This window comes from Trachypithecus francoisi, unplaced genomic scaffold (genome assembly GCF_009764315.1).
Source record: "Trachypithecus francoisi isolate TF-2019V2 unplaced genomic scaffold, Tfra_2.0 Lachesis_group8, whole genome shotgun sequence".
In the NCBI taxonomy this organism is placed as follows: domain Eukaryota; kingdom Metazoa; phylum Chordata; class Mammalia; order Primates; family Cercopithecidae; genus Trachypithecus; species Trachypithecus francoisi.
This window is the reverse complement of record NW_022681473.1, coordinates 6,790,097-6,813,576: the sequence shown is the minus strand read 5'-3', so window position 1 is coordinate 6,813,576 and position 23,480 is coordinate 6,790,097. Positions and strand designations below refer to the sequence as shown.

General features: G+C 60.4%; 2 protein-coding genes across 25 annotated transcripts; both read left to right on the top strand.

Annotated features, from left to right (window-relative positions):
* Nucleotides 1-267: 267 nt before the first annotated feature.
* Nucleotides 268-8,191, top strand: TBC1D10C (TBC1 domain family member 10C). Of its 12 annotated transcripts, none has more exons than XM_033205099.1 (11): nucleotides 268-285; nucleotides 2,158-2,393; nucleotides 3,194-3,293; nucleotides 3,511-3,618; nucleotides 3,707-3,813; nucleotides 4,019-4,129; nucleotides 4,716-4,805; nucleotides 4,933-5,122; nucleotides 5,654-5,864; nucleotides 7,089-7,243; nucleotides 7,515-8,191. In XM_033205099.1, exons 2-11 carry the CDS (start codon nucleotides 2,242-2,244, stop codon nucleotides 7,860-7,862), a joined length of 1,572 nt encoding a protein of 523 aa, XP_033060990.1. In that variant the 5' UTR covers nucleotides 268-285; nucleotides 2,158-2,241; the 3' UTR covers nucleotides 7,863-8,191. The 12 variants fall into 12 exon arrangements, with proteins under 12 accessions (XP_033060990.1, XP_033060988.1, XP_033060991.1 ...); XM_033205097.1 differs by lacking the exon at nucleotides 268-285 and adding an exon at nucleotides 1,869-1,979; XM_033205100.1 differs by lacking the exon at nucleotides 268-285 and adding an exon at nucleotides 1,881-1,979 and having other exon boundaries at nucleotides 2,230-2,393.
* A 5,143-nt stretch (nucleotides 8,192-13,334) lies between these two features.
* On the top strand, nucleotides 13,335-23,183 carry CARNS1 (carnosine synthase 1). Of its 13 annotated transcripts, XM_033205076.1 has the most exons (11): nucleotides 13,335-13,748; nucleotides 14,156-14,182; nucleotides 15,359-15,629; nucleotides 16,385-16,474; nucleotides 16,708-16,770; nucleotides 16,945-17,195; nucleotides 17,433-17,607; nucleotides 17,699-17,784; nucleotides 18,551-18,782; nucleotides 18,887-19,167; nucleotides 20,975-23,183. In XM_033205076.1, exons 2-11 carry the CDS (start codon nucleotides 14,180-14,182, stop codon nucleotides 22,199-22,201), a joined length of 2,679 nt encoding a protein of 892 aa, XP_033060967.1. In that variant the 5' UTR covers nucleotides 13,335-13,748; nucleotides 14,156-14,179; the 3' UTR covers nucleotides 22,202-23,183. The 13 variants fall into 13 exon arrangements, with proteins under 13 accessions (XP_033060967.1, XP_033060966.1, XP_033060962.1 ...); XM_033205075.1 differs by having other exon boundaries at nucleotides 15,488-15,629; nucleotides 16,708-17,195; XM_033205071.1 differs by having other exon boundaries at nucleotides 16,708-17,195.
* Nucleotides 23,184-23,480: the final 297 nt, after the last annotated feature.

Genomic DNA, 23,480 nt, shown 5'->3' with positions numbered 1-23,480 from the left:
GCGGCGGGCTGGGGGCGGGGTCTGTCGGGGGCGCGGCCAAGCTGGTTACGCCCCAGAGGAGGCACCCAGCCCGTTCAGAGGATGTGGGGCCGGAAGGACTGTGGAAGTTGTTTTTCTCTTTCAAAAGCAGAACAGCCCTTCCCACCCCTGCCCTGGGTGGAGGGTGTTGTGAACATATTAATAACCGGCTGCTAGGCACTAAGGGTTAACTGCTCGAAGTGCAGGAAAGGAAACTGAGGCTCAGGAGATGAACAGACTGGTGCAAGACCTGGACCTCGCATTCACCTAGGACCCCCTTCTTCGTGGGTCTCCGTGGCCCCCAGGCGGCTGACCACACTCAAAGATAGCTACGGCTGAACTTCCAGCGCACTTCGGTCCTTGGGGCATGATAAATTAATATTTTCTTACAAGTCCCATAATTAGCTCTTTTTTTTTTTTTTGAGTCAGAGTTTTGCTCTGTCACCCAGGCTGGAGTGCAGTGGCGTGACTTTGGCTCACTGCAACATTCTCTTCCCGGGTTCAAGCGGTTCTCCTGCCTCAGTCTCTGGAGTAGCTGGGATTGCAGGCGTGCACCACTGCGCCTGGTTTTTGTGTGTTTAGCAGAGGTGGGGTTTTGCCATGTTGACCAGGCTGGCCTTGAACTCCTAACCTCAAGTGATCCACTGGCCTCGACCTCCCAAAGTCCTGGGGGGGTTACAGGCGTGAGCCAACAAGCCTGGCCCCATAATTAGCTTTTGAGTAGCACAGTAATATTGCAGGGTGTGCACTTAAAAAGAATTACTTTATGAGCAGACATGGCTGGGCGCGGTGGCTCACGCCTGTAATCCCAGCACTTTGGGAGGCTGAGGTGGGAGGATCGTTTGAGGTCAGGAGTTCAAGACCAGCCTGGCCAACGTGGTGAAGCCCCATCTCTCTAAAAATACAAAAAGTTAGCTCGGCATGATGGCAGCCGCCTGTAATCTCAGCTACTGGGGAGGCTGAGGCAGGAGAATCACTTGAACCTGGGAGGCGGAGGCCCACTGCACTCCCTAGCTGAGGTGACAGCGTGAGACTCTGTCTCAAAAAAAAAAAAAAAAAAAAGGAGCAGATGATAATTAACCTTAATTCTTGTTGGAACCCTGAGTTGGGTGCTTTACATGCCAATAACCTCAGAACTGGAGGTGGGCCTGCCGTGGTGGCTCAGCCCTGTAATTCCAGCACTTTGGGAGGCTGAGGCGGGATGGTCTCTTGCGTCCAGCCTGGGCAACATGGCGAAACTTCATCTCAACAAAAAATACAAAAATTAGCTGGGTATGGTGGTGCTCGCCTGCAGTCCCAGCTACTAGGGAGGCTGAGTCAGGAGGATCTCTTGAGACCAGGAGGTGGGGGTTGCAGTAAGCCCAGATCGTGCCATTACACTCCAGCCTGGGTGACAGAGCATGACCCTCAAGAAACAAACATAAAGGCCAGGCATGGTGGCTCACGCCTGGAATCCCAGCACTTTGGGAGGCTGAGGTGGGTGGATCACCTGAGGTCAGGAGTTTGAGACCAGCCTGGCCAACGTGGCAAAACCCTGTCTCTACTAAAAATACAAAAATTAGCCGGGCATGGTGGTGCATGTTTGTAGTCCCAGCTACTTGGGAGACTGAGGCAGGAGAAGCACTTGAATCTGGGAGGTGGAGGTTGCAGTGAGCTGAGACCGCGCCACTGCACTCCAGCCTGGGCAACTGAGCAAGACTCTGTCTCAAAAGGAACAAACAAAAGAATTGGAGGTGGCCTGGCCTCTGTGTCTAACAGGCCTGGGCCCTCCACAACCAGCACAGAAACTCAAGCCTTCAGTCACTGGAGCCATGGGGAGGGTGGGAGGAGCCCACAGCTCAGGGGCACTGGGGCAGGCAGGAAGAGCCTCAGAGAGGAAGGGGTGACACCCCCCACCCTTGGGAGGGGCCCCCAGCGGTTGCTGAAGCTGTGTGAGGAGGAGGAGGAAGTGAGAGGAGGAGGTGAGGTGCTGCAGGAGGTGAACTGGGCTGGTGGAGACAGAGGCTGGGCCTGGGGCTGGGTCTCCGGACAGAGGCCTGGCTTTTCTGTCAGGGTAGGGCCTAGCCCCCGCCCCCATAAAAGAGGAGACATAGGAGGCTTGGTGAGATACCCTGAAACCTCCCCACTCTGACCCCGCAGCCAGGCCCCAGGCTGGCCAGGAGTGGCCCCTCACACTGGTTCTCCCCACTTTCTCTGCCTGTGGCATTGAAGACCCCTGGTACCATGGCCCAGGCCCTGGGGGAGGACCTGGTGCAGCCTCCCGAGCTGCAGGATGACTCCAGCTCTTTGGGGTCCGACTCAGAGCTCAGTGGGCCTGGCCCATATCGCCAGGCCGACCGCTATGGATTCATTGGGGGCAGCTCGGCAGAGCCAGGGTAAGAGGGCAGGGTGAGGGATGGTGGGATGCTGGGACAGAGGACGGGGGCTGAGGGCTGAATTCTGGAGGGAGGCCGGGAGGGTCTGGTGGTAGGGACTGGGAGGAGGATTCAGCCAGTAGCACCCCTCCGCAGGCACCAGGTGGAACCCTAAGGTGGGAAGGGTCGGGGAGGCCTCTGTACATCTCTTACCCCCAGCCTCCGAGGGCTCGCACCCACCACTGGGGCAGAACATCCTTCCCCTTTGAACCTCTGGCTCAGGAATCCCAGATCCGAATCACAGACCCATACCTCCTCCTTCCCCCTTTCCCCAAGCTACAGACAGAAACACAAGTCCAGATATATCCCCAAGCTACAGACAGAAACACAAGTCCAGATATATCCCCAAGCTACAGACAGAAACACAAATCCAGATATAGACAGAAACTTGCCCCAGGTCACACAGGAGATCAGACACAGACTCAGATTCACACTCAGGACTCCGGGCTTCCAGTCCAGGGCTCTCTCCAGCCAGCTTCCCCTGTGAATTGTGTCCCTGTCCGGGGTGACAGCCAACCAGCCCCTCCCCCAACACACACCCACTCACCCCTTCAGTCTCCTGCTTCTGCCCACATTGGAGCCACATCCTTTCCTGTCCCCATGACAAGCATTGGCAGCTCCTGGGTCACAGGTCACCCCACAGGGCTCCCAGAGATCCCTAGGGCCAGGAACTGGGTTCACCTGGGTAGCCTGGAGGATGGCAGTGTGGGCCCTAGGTAACAGCTGCCCAGCGCCTGGATACCTGTGCCATGCATTTCCAGGCCGGGCCACCCGCCTGCAGACCTCATCCGCCAGCGGGAGATGAAGTGGGTGGAGATGACCTTGCATTGGGAGAAAACCATGTCCCGGCGGTACAAGAAGGTGAGGGGGCAGGGCAGGGGCCCCATTGGCCTCCATGGCTCATTCCTGTCTGCCTCGGCCCACATCTTGGCAAAATGTACCCACCCTGTGTCCCAGCACCTCCTGTCTTTGCTCCCTGCCACCTAAAGTGGGCCTCTGCCTGCTGATGAGCTGTGCCTGGGGCCTGCCAGCGGGAGTTATGGAGGCTGCCTAGTGGAGCCCTTGGCCTCGCCCACAGGTAAAGATGCAGTGCCGGAAAGGCATCCCGTCTGCCCTGCGTGCCCGGTGCTGGCCCCTGTTGTGCGGGGCCCATGTGTGTCAGAAAAACAGCCCTGGCACCTATCAGGTGAGGGAGTGGGCAGGGGCCCCAACTCCCCTACCCAGAGCCCCTCACCACACCAAACCCTCACACCCACCTTCCTGGCTACCCACAGGAGCTGGCAGAGGCCCCTGGAGACCCACAGTGGATGGAGACCATTGGCAGGGACCTTCACCGCCAGTTCCCCCTGCACGAGATGTTTGTGTCACCTCAGGGCCACGGGTACGAGGCCGGTGATACCCAGGGACCCCCAGCCCCCCAAGCCCTGGGTGCTCCAGCCCACTTTCCCCAGCCCAGCTGTACAGTCTTACATCTCAGGGGACCCAGCAAGGCCCAGGGAGACTGAGGCCTGGGCAGAGACCTCCAGAGGGTGGAGAAGGAGGTGCCTGCAGGACTGGCCCCTTATGGGGTCTTCCGGCACAGGCAGCAGGGGCTCCTGCAGGTGCTCAAGGCCTACACCCTGTATCGACCGGAGCAGGGCTACTGCCAGGCCCAGGGGCCCGTGGCTGCTGTGCTGCTCATGCACCTGCCACCGGAGGTGAGTGACCTTGACCCCGCTCCAGGAACCCTAGTGACCTAGGCCCAGGGAACCCCATCCCCAGGAACTGTGGCCTCAGAAACCTGCGACCCTTGATTCCTGGACCCCGTCCTAGTGACCCAGGGCCTCATGACTGCCAGCCTCAGAGACCTTCAAGCCTAATGACCTTGACTCCAGTAACCTGGGACCCTTGACCCCAACCTTGATCCCAGTCATCTAGGAATCTGGATGTTATCACCTTGACCCCACGACTCCTGATTCTGAACTTGGGGACTGTGACCCCAACCCCAATGGCCCCAGAAACCCAGGACTTGAACTTTGGGACACTTCCAACCCTTGGCCAGTGAACCCCAACCCTGTGACCTTCAGATCTAACACCATGAGCCCTGTGATTTCCAACACCCTAAACCCCTCAGCAGGCCCTGTCTTGGGCAGAGGGAGGTGCTTTCGGGAAGGGCTCCCAGGAACTGAGCAGGTTAGGAGTGGCCCTGAGTCCAGGCTCCTGTGGTGCCCAGGCCCTCCCCTTCACTCCTTTCCCCTGTCCTGACTTCCCCTCTGCGGTCCCTTCCTTCGTGGGCACTTACAGGCCTGTGCCCTGCCCCTTCCCCAGGAGGCCTTCTGGTGCCTGGTGCAGATCTGTGAGGTCTACCTCCCTGGCTACTATGGGCCCCACATGGTGAGGGGCTGGCATGGGGGCTGGAGGAGGGAGGGGCAGGGGTCCAGTGAGTGGGTGGGGGTCTGGGGACTGAGGGAGGTTGAGCCTGGGGGTGGCGGTGCTGGCCTGCTGACGGACGTGGCCACAGGAGGCTGTGCGGCTGGATGCCGAGGTGTTCATGGCCCTGCTGCGGCGGCTGCTCCCGCACGTGCACAAGCACCTGCAGCAGGTGGGCGTCGGGCCCCTGCTCTACCTGCCCGAGTGGTTCCTGTGCCTCTTCGCCCGCTCCCTGCCCTTCCCCACAGTGCTGCGTGTCTGGGATGCCTTCCTCAGTGAGGGTGAGTGGGGCAGCCAGTGGCTGGGGCAGGAGCCTTGGGGTATGGGTGGGGAGGTAGCTCACCAGCCCCAGGGTTCCCTTTTTGAGCCTCAAATCACAGGACCGGGTGTACCAAAGGTGATGGCCTGGTGCCTGGTGGTACATCACCTATCACCCATCACCCAGGCACCGCCTGGTGCAGAGCTGGGCCAGGGAGGCTTCCAGGGGAGGCAGATGGGACAGGAGCTGGGCGATCACAGCACATGGAGGCCCGAGTGTCTCAGGGACAGTAGGAGGCGTTCCTGCCCAGAGCCCGCAGGCACCTGCTGCATGCTCACTGGCTCCAGACGTGCATCTGCAGCTGGGAATCAAGTGATGGAGACCTTCATTCTGGCGGGGGTGGGGATGGGCGGCGACAGTAACCAAATTCACACAAGATATTTATAGATTGTCAGAAGTGTCATGAAGAAAATAAAAGTAGGGATGTGACAGAGTGTCAGGGGAGCGCAGGGGCAATGGCTGCATTTAAGCTCCTTCTGGCTGCTCTGTGCAGGAGGAGGACTCACCGGGGTGCCTGTGGATGCCTAGGCCAGAGAGGCCACTGTCCCCAGGGGCCAGGCTACAGTCCATGAAGGAGGGAGGGCTTGGAGCCATGAAGCCAGAGAAGTGGAGGCTGGGGGCCAGGCCAAGAACGGGAGGGGAGTCGGAGCAGGGCCAAGCTGGACTCCCTGTGTCTTTGGGACTCCGCCTTGATACTGCCATCGGTAACCCACCTGCATTCTGTTCTATATGTGAGATCTGGAGGTTGCACCTTAAAACGTGGTAGAAATCAATCAGCATGCATACTGAATGCCTGTCATGTGCTCGGCCGGCTTCCTGCCCTCCGCACAGTGGAGGAACCATTGGCTGGCTTAGAGTTCTGATCACAGGTGTCCACGTCGCTATCCATGCGGTTACCTCCCAACCAGCCTCAGACCTCGAGAGCAGGGCTGGGCAGAGCTGGGCAGGGCCTGACCTGCCCGCCTGAGGGCAAACACTACACAGGCTCCCTTTATCAGAAGGACGATAGCATGAGTAGTGATTGTTTCTTGACAGTCACCATCATCACTCAACCTCGCCGGTCCCCTGGTGTCTCCTCTCAGATCAGAGGCTGCCAGGAAAGGATTCTGAGGCTCCAGAACTAGCCCAAGCTTGCATTGTGGGGAGTGCACCAAGTGCTATGCTCCTAGCTTAGGGGAGAGCAGTTCTGCCTAGGATCTTTCTAGAATCAGAGGGTCACAGATCCAAGCTGGAAAGGCCCTTAAAGGGCTCCACCTGACCTTTCCTCATGGAGATGAGCAAGCTGAGGCCCAGGGAGGGCTTGGTGTGAAGGCATCAGTAGCTCCGGGCTCCTGGCAGGAAGCTGGTGACTTGGAGGGGACTGGAGCCTTGGGGTGTGGGCGGGGAGCTAGCTCACCAGCTCCGGGGTTCCCTTTTGGAGCCTCGAGTCATAGGACCAGGTGTGCTGAAGGTGATGGTCCTGTGCCTGGTGGCACATCACCTGTCACCCGAATACCGCCTGGGGTAGGAGCTGGGTGATCATAGCACATGGAGGCCTGACCGGCTCAGGGAGGGTAGGAGGTGCTCCTCCCCGGAGCCCACAGGCACCTGCTGGGCACTTGCTGGCTCCAGATGTGGATGGCATCTGAGCATCAAGTGATTGAGACCTTCATTCTGGCGGGGGTGGGGATGGGAGGTGACAGTAACCAAATTCACAAGATATTAACTCTTCCCCAAAGCATCTGTGGCTCTTGAGGCTAACTTGACCAGTGCAGTGGGCTTTGTCGCCCAAAATGCAACTCTACCCTCTGTCATTGTACCTGAACTGGGGCGGAGGTGGGGGGGCAGAGCTGCAGGAGAGTGGCAGGCACATAGCTGAAGGCAGGTTTGGGTGCAGAACTGTGGAGGGGCAGGGCCGGCCTCCCAGTGAGTGAGCCTCCGGCCTGCAGGTGCCAAGGTACTGTTCCGTGTGGGGCTGACATTGGTGCGCCTGGCGCTAGGCACTGCAGAGCAACGAGGGGCCTGCCCTGGCCTCCTGGAGACACTCGGAGCCCTTCGAGCCATCCCCCCCACGCAGCTGCAGGAGGAGGCCTTCATGTCACAGGTGGGTGCCCCTGCCTCTACTCGGACTTGCCCAGCCCCTGCTGCATGGGGGAAACTGAGTCCCAGAGCAGGAACCCAAAGCGAGAACGGGGACTGAGTTCCTGTCCCCTGAGCTTCAGAGAACACGAAAACCCGAGGCTTCCAGTGGCTTTCTGTGGCTCCCCAGCGAGGCTGTCAGCCCCTCAGTCCTCAGCCACTTCCTGGGCTGGGGACCTCAGTTTCCTGTTCCTGCCTTGAGGCCGGGCAAACGCAGCACCAACTGCTCCCCACAGGTGCACAACGTGGTGCTGTCAGAGCGGGACCTGCAGCGGGAGATCAAGGCCCAGCTGGCCCAGCTGTCCGATTCTGCGCCGGGGCCCCTGCCCCGGCCACAGGTCCGCCTCGCTGGGGCCCAAGCCATCTTCGAGGCCCAGCAGCTGGCAGGGGCACGACGAGGCGCCAAGCCTGAGGTGCCTCGTATTGTGGTGCAGCCCCCAGAGGAGCCCAGACCACCACGGCGGAAACCCCAGACCCGTGGCAAGACTTTCCATGGGCTCCTGACTCGGGCCCGGGGCCCCCCCATCGAGGGGCCTCCCAGGCCCCAACGAGGCTCCACCTCCTTCCTGGACACCCGCTTCTGAGAGGACCATGGACTTGGTGTTCCCCAGTCTCAATTGCCTGATGGCTGATGCCAGCCCTGCAAATAGGCACCGCACTTTACTCTTGGGACTCGGCTTCCTTCCAGGCAGGGACCAGGTGGTGGGAGAGGAGGAGGTGCTCCGTGGTACATACTGGGTCAGGCACTAGCATGGAGGAGGGTCACAGAGTGGGGCACGTGAGGACTCATGGAACTGTCCTGGTGCCCAGGCCCTCACAAGTACCAAAGCCAGCACCACAGGAGTCAGGGAAGGGGTTGGCTGGGTTAAGGGACCCCAGAGGGCTCCAGGAATAAAATCTTTTTGAACTTGGATCTTCAGATCTTCAGAGCCTTGGATGGCACTGGATCAAATGCCCTCCTCCCAACCCCAGACAGACAGCCCTTCCCCTCCTCCCTCACCTGCCCTTCCCAGCCCTGCCCTCTCCTGGTCCTGCCCTGGGGACACACTGAGGCTGCCCACTGGCAGCTGGGGAAGGTGTTTACATTAATAAGAGCCAATTGAAAGTCACCCTGCCCCAGCATCTGGGGATAGGAGTGGCTTTTGCACCTGCAGGAGGAGGGTGTCCCAGTGGATGGCGAGTCCAGGAGTTCTACCCCCTCTTCTGCCCTCCTTCCTCTCCCTCCAGGGTGGTTTAGAACTCGCTGGGATGGGGGACTGTAACCCAAGTCCTCCCCGCACCCATGGTCCTGGTCACATCTGTCAAAGGGACCCAGGCAAGAACAAAGGCCTAGTGTGCCGCGGACAAAGGAGAAAGGTCCCGCCGGCCCTCGCCCCTCCCTGATCCCTGTGTCTGCCCCCTCGGGACCGCCACCATGGAAACCCCCTCCCACACTCACTAATAGCCCCCGTGGGTGCCTAGGACTTGAGCCATCACCAGGGCAACAGGGCTGGTTCTGACACAGGCGTGTGTCCCGCAGTACCCGTTCCCAAGTGCCCGCCCCTCGATGGGGAACACAGCAGGACTCCATATGGATGGGAGGCATCTGCAGGCTCGGGCTCCAGAGGTGGTCATCGGGTGGGGTGTCAGTGGAGTCACCTGTCGGACTCTGGGTTTGGAATGTTCTTGCAACAGGGCCACAGGCTGCATCTATGTGACAAGTGCCAGGTCCTGGGTCCTGGGTCCTGGGCAGACCTGTCCTACTCCCAAGGAGCCTACCCCCTGGAATAGGGGATCATGGTGGCCCAGACCCTTATCTGTCATTTCTCTGGGGGAAACTGAGGCTCAGGAGGAGCAGGAACTTGCAGAAAGCCTTACTATCCATGGCAAACCCAAGGTTTACCCCTGCCCCGACCACTGGCAGCTCTCTGCTAGGCAGCTCCCTGGGAGTGCTTTCTCCTTCTCCTTCCCCACCCCACCCCCAATCCCGCACCAGTCCGTGTGTGTGGAGGAGGCAACAGTCAGACTCTTCTGCGTTAGAAAGCGCTCCAGAGCCTCCTCCGCCCACTCCTCCTCACCCCGCTGGGGTGCCTGCAACTTAGTAATAGCCTCCTTACCTGTAGTTTACAAAGCCCTTTCCCAGACACCCCGCCAGACCCTCTCTCTGCAGGTAGCCGCGATATCCCTGTTAGAGACACAGAGGCTCAGTGAGGACAAGGACCTCACCGAGGCCCACAGTGAAAGGCAGAGCCGGCTGGAATGCAGAGGCAAGGCTCTGTGCTGTGTAGACTATGCCTGAGCCTTCGATGAGGAGTGTCTTGGTGGAATCTCAGGCACTGTAGCAGGCAGGGTGGCCGGGGTCAGGGGGCACTTGTCCCTGAAGTCTACTTGGGAGCTCCCCACCCTCCACAGTTCAGCTCTTTACCTGGGAGAATAGGGGAGCAAGGTGCAGCAGCCTCAGCCCTGGGCCGAGGGTCTGTCATGAGCCTGCAGGGGCATGGTGGCAGTGGTTCACCCTGGACACAGACCCTAGGAGCAGGTGGTCTCCAGCAGGGCCCCTCTAGCTGGGGCTCAGTCACTGCCTTTCCTACTCAGGAGACTGTTTTCTGGGCAGCCCTTCTGTAGGTTTCCTTATCAGTCATCTGCATGGGAGCCCTAACTCACAGGTCGGACAGACGAGGACCAGCGCTCTCCCGGTGTGAACCCTCGCACACATGCGTTCTCACAGGCTCTCCTCCGCAGGGCTGCGCCGGCCCCCACAGCACCTTTTTGACAGCTAAGGAAATATGTCTCTCCTCCAGGCAACATGCAGCCTCAGCAGAGTGCACGGTGTAGCAGAGTGGGGCATGATCTCTCACCCAGGTGCCTTTGTGCAGTGAGCAGCCGACACAAACATGCTCAGGGAACCTAGGAAGTCCCTACAGATCTGCCGGGAAAGGGGCTCGGGGAAGGGAAGCGATGCCTCGGAGAGCGCTCAGTGTGTGGGGACAGGAGCTGGGAGGGCCCCGGCATGTCAGTCAGCCTGTCTCAGAGTGGGGCATGCAGAGGAGTGGATGGGTAGCAAATGGGTGCCTGCCATGGATCGGGGGGACCCATGGTCTCCATCTTGCACTGCCACCCACTTGAGGTTCCCTGAATTCCCACACTGTTCCAGGCTCCCAGAGGGGTCAGACTTGGACTCCCCGACATGGGAAAGGCCCTTTCTCCTTCTCTGAGCCTCAGTATTCTCCTGCGGATAATGGGATTATAATAGCCTCCACCCCAGCCTCAAGAGTGCTCTCCCAGCTCATGATGGTGATCACGACTGTTCAGTCCAGCTGCGCAGCAGCCAAAGCACTGCCTCTCCTCACCCCACCCCTACCTGACTTGGCTCCGCCTCAGGTGATGTCCAGGCTTTCCTGGCAGGGGCAGAGCAGAACCACCCTGCCCACCTGCCTGCCCCGAGTCCCAGGGCCCTGAGCTTGGGCTGCAGCTGTGCAACTCTGATTTTCCTTTGTGTCCACAAGGCAAAAGCCAGTGCAGCCAGGGACCAGCCAGGGTGGCCTGGGAGAGGGCACACCACACAGCTCTCTGTGCGGGCATGCACGTATTCTGGCAGAAGATCCCAGCTCTGCCTCTCACTAGCTGTGTGACCTTGGGCAAGTCGCACGACCTCTCTGAGTCTCATAATTGCTGCCTTGCATGTGAAGTGTTAAGCCTGGGCTAAGTGTGCACTGTATCCTCATTTGAAGATGAGAAAACTGAGTCCCTGGGGCTGCAGAGCTTGTTGAATTTGTTGTTACATGTCAAAAACTCATGCTCTTTGGATCACACCCAGGCCCCACCGTGGGACGCCATGGGCGCTCAGGCCACCCAGGCAGCAAGCGATTGGGTCTCCTGGGGTGGCTGTACCTCATTCCTGGAGCCTGGGCCAGCTGCTGGGAGGGCTGCATGCGGGCCTGGAAGTTGTGTGGGGAATGTGGGCTGGGCTAGGCACCCTGGAGAAGCCATTTCCGCTCTCTGCCAACCCCCTCCAGTGGTAGACAGGGATGTGTCTGCACAGACTGCCCTGTTTATGTTGCAGAAAGGGTCCAACAGCTGTTATCTCTGTCCCTGATATGTGTGGGCCCCTCAGTGCTCTCCCCCAGGCCAGGAGGCTCTCAAGGACAGCCAGGGCTCAATGTGTCCAGCTCTGAGACAGGTAGGGAGAGGGACTGACTAGGGTCTGTGAGGGGGAGGAATCAGAGCCATGGGCTGCCCTGCCTGGGAGAGGGGAACCAGCCCCATTCTAGGCTGGGGAGACTGAGCTTCAGATCACAAAGGGGAGGGGCCCAGGTCCCACAGCCACAGCCAGAGCTAGGATTGAAACCCACTGGTGGGACACACTCCAGGAGAGGGTGTGAATCTTTGGTTGTGCTTCTGTGGGTGAATTGTGGCTGTGACCCAGGTCTCCTGGGGTAGCTTCTGTGGTTGTTTGGGTGGGTGCACTTGGGTGTGAGGATGTGTGTCTTGGGGAGATTGTAGCTTCATCTCCGGGTGTGAAGTCGACCTAGGTGGGTGTTGATGAGCAGAGCAGATTTCTTTTCCTTTCTTTCCTTTCTTTTTTTCTTTTTAAAGAGATGGGGGGCCGGGCACAGTGGCTCACACCTGTAATCCCAGCACTTTGGGAGGCTGAGGTGAGCAGATCATGAGGTCAGGAGATTGAGGCCATCCTGGCTAACATGATGAAACCCCGCCTCCACTAAAAATACAAAAATTAGCTGGGTGGACTGGACACAGTGGCTCATGCCTGTAATCCTAATACTTTGGGAGGCTGAGGCAGGCGGATCACCTGAGGTCGGGAGTTCGAGACTAGCCTGACCCACATGGAGAAACCCTGTCTCTACTAAAAATACAAAATTAGCCAGGTATGGTGGCGCATGCCTGTAATCCCAGCTACTCCAGCCTGGGCAACAAGAACGAAACTCCATCCCCCCCCCCACAAAAAAAGTAGCTGGGCATGGTGGCTCGCAACTGTAGTCCCAGCTACTTGGGAGGCTGAGACAGAAGAATCACTGGACCCAGAGAGGCGGAGGTTGCAGTGAGCCAAGATCGTGCCACTGCACTCCAGCCTGGTGACAAAACAAGACTCTGTCTAAAAAAAAAAAAAGGGGGATAGGGTCAAAAAAAAGAGATAGGGTTTCGGCTGGGCACAGTAGCTCACACCTGTATTCTCAGGACATTGGGAGGCCGAGGCAGGCGGAGCACCTGAGGTCAGGAGTTCAAGACAAGCCTGGCCAACATGGCAAAACCCGGTCTCTACTAAACACACAAAAATTAGCCAGGCATGGTGGCTTGCGCTTGTAATCCCAGCTACTCTGGAGGCTGAGGTAGGAGAATCACTCGAGCCTGGGAGGTGGAGGTTGCAGTGAGCTGAGATCACGCCACTGCACTCCAGCCTGGGTGACACAGTGAAACTCTGTCTCACAAAAACAAAAACAAAAACAAAAAAAAGAGAGAGACAGAGATAGGGTCTCACTATATTGCCAGGCTGGAGTGCAGTGGCACAACCAGGACTCACTGCGGTCTCCACCCCTGGGGCTCAGGTGATCTTCCCACCTCAGCCTCCCAAGTAGCTGGGGTTACAGGCCCACACCACCTCAACCAGCTAGTTTAAAATTTTTTTTTTTTTTTTTTGTAGAGACGGGGTCTTGCTATGTTGCCTAGGCTGGTCGCAAACTCCTAGGTTCAAGCAATCCTCCTGCCACAGGCTCCCAAAGTTCTGGGATTATAGGCAGCCACCACACCAGAAGAGACTGGATCTTACAGACATCCTGGCCCCTGTGTGCAAGTCCACTGGGCCCAGAAGTGAGGAGGAGGCTGCACAGATGTGCAGAGACCCTGACCCAGGAGGGCCTCGCTGGGAGAACGTGCAATAGGGCAGAGCGCTGGCAGCTGGGACAGAAAGTGCAGGGCTGGGAGCTCCGGCCTCTATCCAAAGGTAGAGCTCAGGGCTGTGTGCCCCAGGCTGCTCTCCCGGGCACACCACCCCTAAGGGCGGGCCCTAGTACCAGTCTCTGCCTGCTCCGGCTCTCCCCGCCCCTCCTTTCCATCTCTTCTCCATGGTGGCCTTCCTCTTTCTTCACCGCCCTAAGTCTGTGACCCCCGACGACAGTCCCTGTCCATCTGCACCTGGCCCTCTGTCGGGACTTCCTCTGTGTCTCTGAAGACCCCCGTCTCTCCTTGCCTGCTCCGTGCCCTCCTCCTGCCAGGTTCGTGTCCCGCCCCACGCCCCCAGGTCTGGGACGTTTTCGTGGCGGGTGGGGCGGGCACGTCCCCGGCGGGTCCCTATCGGTCCCTGTCGGTCTGTCCGCCCCGCGCCGCCCCCGCCGGGCACTGGGCATGCCCCGGGCGTTTCTATATAAAGCGACGCCGCTTGGGCCCGGCGCTGTGCCACTGCCACCGCCGTCGCCGCTGCATCCCGCCCGGTTGGAGTCCGCCCACCACACCCGCCCAGCCGCTACAGCCGCCAGGTACTCCGGCTCTGGCCCCGCCCGGGAGAGCCAGGGAGGGGGGCGGCCGGGGCAGGAGTCGCGGGACGAGAACCCCACGCGCCCGCGCTCGGCGGCGGGACCCTCAACGCTACGCTCCCCACCCCCGGGAACCGGTGCCCCCCACTCCCCCCGCGCTGGAGGGGCAAAGCCGAGCCGGGACCCTAGGGCAGGAAGGACCTGTGAGCGCGTTGGGGCAGGAGCCACTCGGTCTGGGCAGTAGAAATCCCTCCCCATCTTTGGGGTGGGGGTGGGGCGGTCTTGGCCTCTCTCTGCAGGGACAGGTGTCGGCCACCTCTCCACTCCCAAAGTCTAGGGGCTGGAAGGCCAGGCAGGGACCTGGCTGCCCTGACTCCTTCGTCTCTCTGTCCCTCTGTCTCTGCCATCAGTCTTTCAGCCACTCCACCCACGAGATGGTGAGTCTCCTGCGGTCCCTCCCCCACAAGGCCCAAGTCCCTGGGCAGAGAGAGGGCCCAGAGGACAGCAGGCAGCACCCAGGACCTAAGCCTGGGGTTGCCCCATGCAGAGAGCTTAGACTCACAACCAGCTCCCTCACCCCCACCCTGCGGCTGCGTCCTGGGAGGTGGGCACTCTTAGTGCCCTGTGACAGTCATTCATTCCATGGCCCCTCAGGGAGCTCACCTTCTAGGAGAGGGCACAGAGGCTCTGGCCCTGGCAAACTGGGATTCAAGCCCAGGTGTGAGGCCCAGTTCTCTGCTGTCTGGGCCACAGCACACCATCTCCCAACAACCAAGAGATTCTCTTCGTCCCAGCCTCATCAGCCCCCAGCGGATGGGACAGGGCAGGCACCAGGCAACAAGGCCCAAAGACACCTCATAGCTTGCTCAAGGTGGCTTTGAGTCCCCTGTCCAGGCCTGGGGACTGCAAAGAACAAGAATTCCATTCACACGGAGCCTCCCAGCAGCCCCATGTGGGGTACGCCAGCCTCAGAGAGGGTAGGGACATTAGGTTTCATCCAAAGAAAGCATTTCCATGACTCAAAAAACCTGCAAAGAGGGGTCCCAGCCCTCCCCCTCCTAATGTCTAGCCCAGGGCTGGGCACACAGTAGGACTTCAAGGCCTACGTGGAGATGACAGTAGAATCACATTTAGGTGTCAGCACACTCCATGCTGGGTCATGAGAGAGAAATAAGCCACCCCAGAGTGATGGCTGGGTTCGTTCATTCACCTGCTCTTCAGTCAACAAACATTTACTGAGCAGTGGCTGTGTGCCAGGCACGGTTTAGGTGCTGGGGTTGCCTCCATGAACAAAACCAGCAGAAAACTCTGCTGCTGTGGAGCAAGCTAAGGCGGAGCCCAGCGTGGGGGCGCGGGGGGTGCTGGTCGGCAGGACACTGCTTCCTGCCATTCCTCCAGGGGCACCACACCGAACAGTTTACAAAGCACTCCCACCATCGCGTTCCCATTAATGCGCCTTCACCCCCAACACAGGCCTTTCCTCTCCTAGTCCCCGGGATGGTGTCAGCCCTGAACACAGCCCAGGCTGGGAGAGTGGGGGGCTTACACCCTTGGGTGACTTAATGTGACCACTGGCCCATCCTGCCCAAGACCCACCACTTCTGCCCTCTCAGCTCTCCCTGGATCCATCTGGTCCCGAGTGGGATTGCCCACTGGGCTCCAAGGACCTGGAAGATGAGGGCCCCTGGGGAGGGGGCTCTGGCCTGCCGTCCACAGGCTGCTTCCCTGGCTCCTGGCGCCAGGACGTGGGCCTGGACTGCAAGGGATCCCCCGAGGGGACCGAGGCCCGGGCCTGGACTGTCTACTACTACAGCCTCCTGCAGAGCTGTCTGCAGCAAGCTGGCCTTCCGGAGACTCAGGACCGCAGCCAGGCGCCCCGCACAGGTGCCCAAGGGCTCCCTGGAGGGGGGCACCCCTGGGGGCAGGGAGGGGCCCCCAGCCCAGTCTGTTTCCTCATCCATGTCAAGGTCAGCCCCTTCCCCCAGGCTCTGGTTCGGTCTGAAGGCAGGAAAGGCACAGCTAGTTGGCCTAGGGTAGGCAAACATTGTTTGCAAGGGCATCTGGCACCAGTGAGGTCAAGGATTGGGCTCTCTGCCCTCACCCCCTCCCCAGAAAGATCCAGCCCTGGGATTGGGAAACCATGTTGTGTGGCACTGAAGCTTCTAGAGACCTAAGGTCTTGGGAGCTGCGGTGGAGGCAGCTCAGCAGCTGAGACCTCCCAGACTCCTCCCCTTCTGCCCCTCCCACGTCTGTTGTATATACAGATTTTGTGTGGACAGAGGGTTCGCAGGTAGAATACCTGAGAATCACAGACTTGGTCCCATTGTACAAACTGGGAAACAGGGGCTCGGAGGAACACTGACTCCTCCAAGGTCATACAGAAAGTCAGAGCTCAGGCAGAACCCAGGTCTCCAGTCACCCAGCCTGCAGCACTTCTGGAACAACTGCAGAAAGGGGGGACCCGTCTCACAGGGCAGGACTGGCGGGCACATCCACTCCCCGTCTGTCCCCTGTCTCGTCCGATTCCTGGGAAAACTGTGGGGGCCCAGGGTGAGGCCATGGGTGTGGAGGTGGTGGAAGGTGGGCAGAGAGACAACAAGGGCGCCCCTGGTGAGCTGGGCCATGTTCTCTTTCCCGAGGCTGTCCTGGGGCGGAGGTGACCTTGTGCGTTCTGGGCTCCCCCAGCACCTTTCTGCCTGTGCTGCTGGAGGGTGGGGTCCAGAGCCCGGGTGAGTGTGCTCAAGTTTCCCCATCCCCTTCTACAGAAAGGGCAGCCCTGCCCTGGCCCAGCGACATCCCAAAATACCCGCCAACCCTGGCAACTGCCTGCATTCCACTGGAGCAGCTGCCATGCCGAGTGGGGATGGGTTCTGGGATCAGCTGCCCCCACTCCGCTACCCAGGGGCCCGGGCATGGGCCATCAAGCCTTCCCTGGCCAGCCACTTGCCTTCTCTGCCCACAGGAAACATGCTCCTTTGCCTGTCCCCTGCTTGGTTGATGAAGGTGCCAGCACCTGGGCAGCCGGGTGAGGCAGCCCTGCTGGTCTCCAAGGCTGTGAGCTTCCACCCTGGGGGCCTGACATTCCTGGATGACTTTGTCCCCCCACGCCGTGCCACCTACTTTCTGGCAGGCCTGGGTCTGGGGCCCAGCCGGGGCCGAGAGGCAGCAGAACTCGCCCGTGACCTGACCTGCCCCACAGGAGCTTCGGCTGAGCTGGCCCGGCTGCTGGAGGACCGGCTGCTGACAAGGCAGTTGCTGGCCCAGCAGGGTGGTGTGGCTGTGCCAGCGACCCTGGCATTCACCTACAAGCCGCCAGGGCTGCTGCGCGGAGGGGATTCCAGCCCAGGGCTACGGCTGGTGGAGCTGAGTGGCAAAGAGGGCCAAGAGACGCTGGTGAAAGAGGAAGTGGAGGCTTTTCTGCGCTCTGAGGCCCTGGGTGATGTTCTACAGGTAACAGGCTCTTGTCCACCCTGAGGTCTGTACAGATGCCAGCAGGATGGGACCCAGGCACGGCTACCAAGTCTGGCTGGGAAGGTGTCCCTACCTCTTAGCCCTGCCACTGCCCATCTCTAGGGCAATCCCCTGCCCTTTTGCCTCAGTTTACTCACCGGCTCCTGTGGTGGACGCGCCCCACCCTGCAGTACCTGGGGTGGTGTCCAGGAGGCCCCTTTCCCCTCCTTGCTGCAGGTGGCTGTGAAGCTCAGTGGCTGGCGCTGGCGGGGGCGGCAGGCATTGCGTCTGCACCCACGGGCAGAGCTGGGTGCAGTGGTGAACACAGTGCTGGCACTGCTGGAGAAGCTGGAGGAGGAGGAGAGTGTCCTGGTGGAGGCTGTGTACCCACCTGTCCAGCTGCCCTGCTCAGGTGAGAGTCACCTGGGCTGGCCAGGGGTGGGGGCTTGGTGTGGCCTTCTGGCCACTCTGTGCTGGCCTTAGACCTCCCTGTCTTCCCCTAGACGGTCCTTCACCTGGCCCTGGCCTGGCCGTGCGAATCTGTGCTGTGGTGTGTCGGACACAGGGTGACAGGCCACTGCTGAGCAAGGTGAGTGTGGCCCAGGCCCAGGTTGTGACCCTGCCTGCCACACCCCAGTCCAGTCCCAGTGGTTTGTCCAGGGCCCCTGAGCCATCTCTGGGCAGAGAGGACAAAATCCTTAGAGGGATGGAAGTTGCCTCTGGGGAAACTACTGGGTCTGACCCGTCTTCACTTTCCTGCAACCCTTCCAGAACCCCTCCCACACCAAGAGCCCCTGCCCCTGTGCTCAGCCCCACGCTGGGTAGTAGCAGGGCCCAGGGGGCTGAACTGTCTTTCCAGAGAGTCTTGCCCACCTAGAGGCTGACCCAGGGCTTCCTGATAAACCTCTAGTGCCTGGAGCCCTTCAGGAGGGGCCTCTAAGCTGGGGAGTTCAGGAAGGCTTTCAGGGACCCTACTGGGTACCCAGCTCTAGGCTACACTGAGAGGGAGAGATTCGACCCTGCTCTCAGGGAGCTCCAGTGGGGTAGGGGAGAGGTGTGCCCCAGGGAGATGCTAGGGCGGGGCACACCAGGGTGGCCCAGGCCCTTAGGGCTGCAGGAGCCATCCTGGAGGGGGACCCCAGCTGGGCCTGGAAGCCTGGGTAGAATCCCTGGAGGAGTCTAGGGACCAGATGGGGAGTGGCAGGTATAGCTCGTGTGCAATTTAAGACATGCTGGAGGACGGGGCTTCTTGAATGTCCAGTGAGGGGTCTGGTCTGAATCTTGGCACAAGGGGGTGGGAGTGTGCGTGGGGGGCAGGAGTGTGTGGGCCTCCCTCTGAGCCGCCCCCTGCCCAGGTGGTGTGCGGCGTGGGCCGCGGAGACCGACCTCTACGGCACCACAACTCCCTGCCGAGGACGCTGGAGGTGGCGCTGGCCCAGTGCGGCCTGGGCGAGGAGGCGCAGGTGGCGGCCGTGCGGCAGCGCGTTAAGGCGGCGGCCGAGGCCGCGCTGACTGCCATGCTGGCTCTGGAGGCCGGCCTGAGTGCCGAGCAGCGCGGCGGGCGCCGGGCGCACACAGACTTCCTGGGTGAGTGAGGGCGGCCGGGACCGGGGCCAGGGCCCGGAGCCGAGGGCCAGGGGCAGGAGGGCGGGGGCTGCCCGCGCTGAGCTCGCGTGCCCCGCCCGGCGCAGGCGTGGATTTCGCCCTGACAGCGGCCGGCGGCATGCTGACCCCCGTGGCCCTGGAGCTGAACGGCGGCCTGTGCCTGGAGGCGTGCGGCGCGCTCGAGGGACTGTGGGCCGCGCCGCGGCTGGGGCCGGCAGCCGACGAGGCGGCGGCCGCGCCGCTGGTGGAGACCATGCTCCGGCGGTCGGCGCGCTGCCTCATGGAGGGCAAGCAGCTGCTGGTGGTCGGCGCGGGCGGCGTCAGCAAGAAGTTCGTGTGGGAAGCTGCGCGCGACTACGGGCTCCAGGTGGGCGGGGCTGGGCCCCAGGTCCTGGCCCGAGCGGTGGAGGCGAGACTCTGGGGCGGGGCGTGGAGCAAAGGGGCGCCCTTGGGGCGGGACCCCCGTGCTAGGGGCGGTGCTTGGGCGGGGCATCCTGGCCCGGTACACGGAAGCCTGGGCGTAGGGGCGGGGTCCGCCGTCCTGAGAGGGTGGGGAGACTGCGCTTGTTCTGTCCCTGCCTGGAGTGAGAGGCCCTGGGGAGAGGCAAGGAGTCCTCCGCAGAAAGAGGAGAGGAGCCCGGGTGGATGGGCTGGGCGAGGGACAGCGTTAGCGCCAGAGCGGGGGCCTTGAATGCCAGGCTAAGGAGCCTGGCTCTGTCCTGGGGAAAGGGCGGGCCCTTTGAGGTTGAATTCCTGACACTTGGCACACAGGACCCGCAGAGGGTGCTGGGGAGCCGCATGCAGATCTTGAATCAAGTTCATAGCAGGGCCTCACATTACAGAATCTGGAGCAAGCCAGGCAGGTAGACTTTGGGGACAGGGTCTCACTCTGTTGACCAGACTGGAGTGCCGGTGGTGCGATCACAGCTCACTGCAGCCTCGACTTCCTGGGCTCAAGCGATCCTCCCACCTCAGCCCGGCTAATTTTTTTTATTTTTTATTTTATTTTATTTTTTAATACGGAGTCTCACTCTGTCTCCCAGGCTGCAGTGGAATGGCACAATCTTGGCTCACTGCAACGTCCGCCTCCTGGGTTCAAGTGATTCTCGTGCCTCAGCCTCCTGAGTAACTAGGATTACAGGCGTGCGCCAACATGCCCAGCTAAGTTTTGTATTTTTAGTAGAGACAGCGTTTCACCATGTTGGCCAGGCTGGTCTTGAACTCCTGACCTCAAGTGATCTGCCCGCCTTGGCCTCCCAAAGATCTGGGATTACAGGCGTGAGCCACCGGGCCCGGCCTGCTCAGCTAATTTTTAAAATTTTTAGTAGAGACCGTATCTCACTCTGTTGTGCAGGGTGGTCTTGAACTCCTGAGCTCAAGCGATCCTCCTGCTTTGGCCTCCCGAAGTGCTGGGATTACAGGTGTGCACCCAGCCAAGTAGACATTCTTGTCCCCATTGAACAGATAAGAAAACAGGCTGTCTCAAGCTGGCCCTAATCTAGCAAAGTGGCTTCCTCTCCCCTCTCCCACCATGCAGCACCCCCTGGGGACACCACCTCTGTGTTCCCTGCCTTGCTCAGTGTTTTCTCCACTTGGAATGCCACTCCACTGCTGAGGCTGTGTTACTTTGCAGAGAGCCGCCCTCCCTCTCTCTTCAGTGGCTGCCTCTGCCCTGGGTTCCCCCAGCAGGCAGTAAGCTTTAGGGGCACGGGGCCCCACTGGATTCCTCCCAATGTCAGAGCACATGGGGTGAATGATGACCAAACCACTTGTCCCCAGCCCCAGCCCTGGTAGTTTCTCTGCAAGCCCCGGCCAGTGAGGCTGCCTGTGGGAAAGAGTCCGCCGTGCTCTCTCACACCCTCCTCTCTGTGCTGCAGCCCCTCCCACCCAGATCATGCCTTTTCCTCCTGCAGCCACCTGGCTGACTCTTATTCTTCAGTTCCCAGCTTAGGCATTGCCTCCTCTAGGACGCCTTCCCTCCCCTCCAGCCTGTATTAGGTGTCGCACTTCTGCCTCTTCCATTTATTCAGTCAATCCTCAACACATATTTATTGAGCACCTAGTGTTTGTGCACTCGTATCCCCCGAAGACCTGGGCCATCCTAGGCCCCATCCTATTCCCCTAGCACCCAGTACTGGCTGACTTGGATATGCCCCGCCCTGTGGCTTCTGCAGCTGCACCTCGTGGAGTCAGACCCCAACCACTTTGCATCCCAGTTGGTACAGACCTTCATCCACTTTGACATGACCGAGCATCGGAGGGATGAGGAGAATGCACGGCTGCTGGCAGAGTTGGTGCGGGCTCGCGGCCTAAAGCTAGATGGCTGCTTCTCCTACTGGGACGACTGCCTGGTGCTCACAGCCCTCCTCTGCCAGGAGCTGGGTCTGCCCTGCAGCCCCCCAGCTGCCATGCGCCTGGCCAAGAAGAAGAGCCTCACCCAGCTGCACCTGTTGCGCCACCATGGCCCACCCTGGCCTGCGCCCTCCCTCCATGCTGTGCCCTGCTGCCCACTGGAGAGCGAGGCTGATGTGGAGAGGGCCGTGCACCAGGTACCCCTGCCAGGTGTCATGAAGCTGGAGTTCGGGGCAGGTGCAGTGGGCGTGCGGCTGGTAGAGGATGCGCCACAGTGCCATGAGCACTTTTCCCGGATTACCCGAGACTTGCAGGGCGAGGCCGACCACCCGGGCATTGGGCTGGGCTGGGGCAATGCCATGCTGCTGATGGAGTTTGTGGAGGGCACCGAGCACGATGTGGACCTAGTGTTGTTTGGCGGGCGGCTGCTGGCTGCCTTTGTCTCTGACAATGGCCCCACGAGGCTGCCTGGCTTCACTGAGACGGCGGCCTGCATGCCCACCGGGCTGGCACCAGAGCAGGAGGCACAGATGGTGCAGGCAGCCTTCCGCTGTTGCCTGGGCTGCGGGCTGCTCGATGGGGTCTTCAACGTGGAGCTCAAGCTGACCGGGGCTGGGCCTCGGCTTATCGAGATCAACCCCCGCATGGGTGGCTTCTACCTGCGTGATTGGATCCTGGAGCTCTATGGCGTGGACCTGCTGCTGGCTGCTGTTATGGTGGCCTGCGGCCTGCGGCCTGCCCTGCCCACCCGCCCACGCGCTCGTGGCCACCTGGTGGGCGTCATGTGCCTTGTGTCCCAGCACCTGCAGGCCCTGAGTTCCACTGCCAGCCGTGAGACCCTGCAGGCCCTGCACGACCGTGGCCTGCTACGCCTCAATCTGCTGGAGGAGGCCCTGGTGCCTGGGGAGTACGAGGAGCCCTACTGCAGTGTGGCCTGTGCCGGGTCCAGTCCCACCGAGGCCCGCCTCCGCCTGCTGGGCCTCTGCCAGGGCCTGGGCATTGATGGGCCCAGCTACCCTGTTGCTCACTTTCTGTCTCACTTCAAATAGCACTGGGGCCAGGGGGCACGGAAGCAGTGCTGGGAGTAGGGACTGTGGTACCCTCTACTCCCTGGAGCTCTTCCTGCCTCTCTCCACATCACCATGCCCCAGCCCCAGCCTGGCCTGCTGCAATGCCTAGGTCTGTTTCAGAGCAGCAGGGCAATTTTGACACCAAGGCATCCTGGACTCGAGGGCCTCTTGCCCTCCCAAAGGCCCCAGTCCAGCCCACAGCTTCCCCAGCATTCTAGACTGGGAGAAGTGACAATGACCGGGCACACACACACCGCCCTGTCACCAGCTCCCCAGGTGGGAGTGGGCCCAAACCCAGCCCCTCCTGTCCACCCCTCCAGGTCTCACTCTCTTCCTGCCACCTACAAGAGGAGAGGACCTGGCTGGGCCCCAAGCCTTGGACAAATCCTAGAAAAACCTGAGACTAGAACCCTTGTCTTTCTCTTACCCAAATTCTAGGATAGCTCTAGAGCCTGCTAAAAACTTGGCGGCATCCAACCTGCCTCATTCGGCCTGAGCGGTAGAGGCAGGTGGACTGTGGACAGAAGCAATCCTCTTTCTGCTCACCCCGGGCAGACACTGCTGCCTGCGTTCCCCCGATGAAAGGAAACAGGCTGAGAGAGGAAAAATGACTGCTCCAGTGTTATACCACAGTGGAGGGTGGGTCACAGGACATGATGCAGAGTCCAGGTTTCTGTTTTGATCAAGTCTTACATGCCCATTCAGCTTCTAGGCCCCCCCTCACCTCCCTGCCCTCATTCACGAGTGGCCCTGAGACATGTGAACGCCTCCCTCCTATGCATCACAAACCTTCTCCACCAAGCTTTGGTGCTTTGGCCTCCGGGACACCTAACTAGCATTGGCAAAGGAGTCTACATTCTCTTCCTCGTTCAGGGAAGATGCTCCTGCCTCTGTGCAGCACAGGAACTGGAGACAGCTCCCCAAGCATCCCTCCCCAAATAAAGGCTTATGTACTAGTGAAGTGTCTAGATAGGTTCTCTGGACTGGACAACTCCTCCCAGGATCAGCTAGATAGGGGGTGGTGAAGGGGATTCAAGAGATGGATTGGGGATACTTGTAGCATCTGGAGCTAAGGGAAAACCACCCCACTGGCCTGTTGTCTGGGTTGCCAGGGGCCTGCCCTATACCCACATCAAGACCTGAACCTGAGGATCTCCTTTGGTGGAATTACAACCAAAGGGCCACATCCAACCAGATAACCCTCTGTGTGCCTGGAGACCCTTGAATTCTGTCGACCTCAGTTCATACCCAACCTCCC

What these genes read in the sequence shown, in the direction of transcription:
- TBC1D10C (XM_033205099.1), top strand. Translation starts at nt 2,242, where the DNA reads ATGGCCCAGGCCCTGGGGGAGGACCTGGTGCAGCCTCCCGAGCTGCAG. An exon ending in TGTCCCGGCGGTACAAGAAG is followed by an intron (nt 3,294 to 3,510) that starts GTGAGGGGGCAG and finishes CCTCGCCCACAG; the next exon opens with GTAAAGATGCAGTGCCGGAA. An exon ending in GGATGCCTTCCTCAGTGAGG is followed by an intron (nt 5,123 to 5,653) that starts GTGAGTGGGGCA and finishes TGCTCTGTGCAG; the next exon opens with GAGGAGGACTCACCGGGGTG.
- CARNS1 (XM_033205071.1), top strand. An exon ending in ACAGGCCACTGCTGAGCAAG is followed by an intron (nt 17,785 to 18,550) that starts GTGAGTGTGGCC and finishes CCCCCTGCCCAG; the next exon opens with GTGGTGTGCGGCGTGGGCCG. An exon ending in CGCGCGACTACGGGCTCCAG is followed by an intron (nt 19,168 to 20,974) that starts GTGGGCGGGGCT and finishes TGGCTTCTGCAG; the next exon opens with CTGCACCTCGTGGAGTCAGA.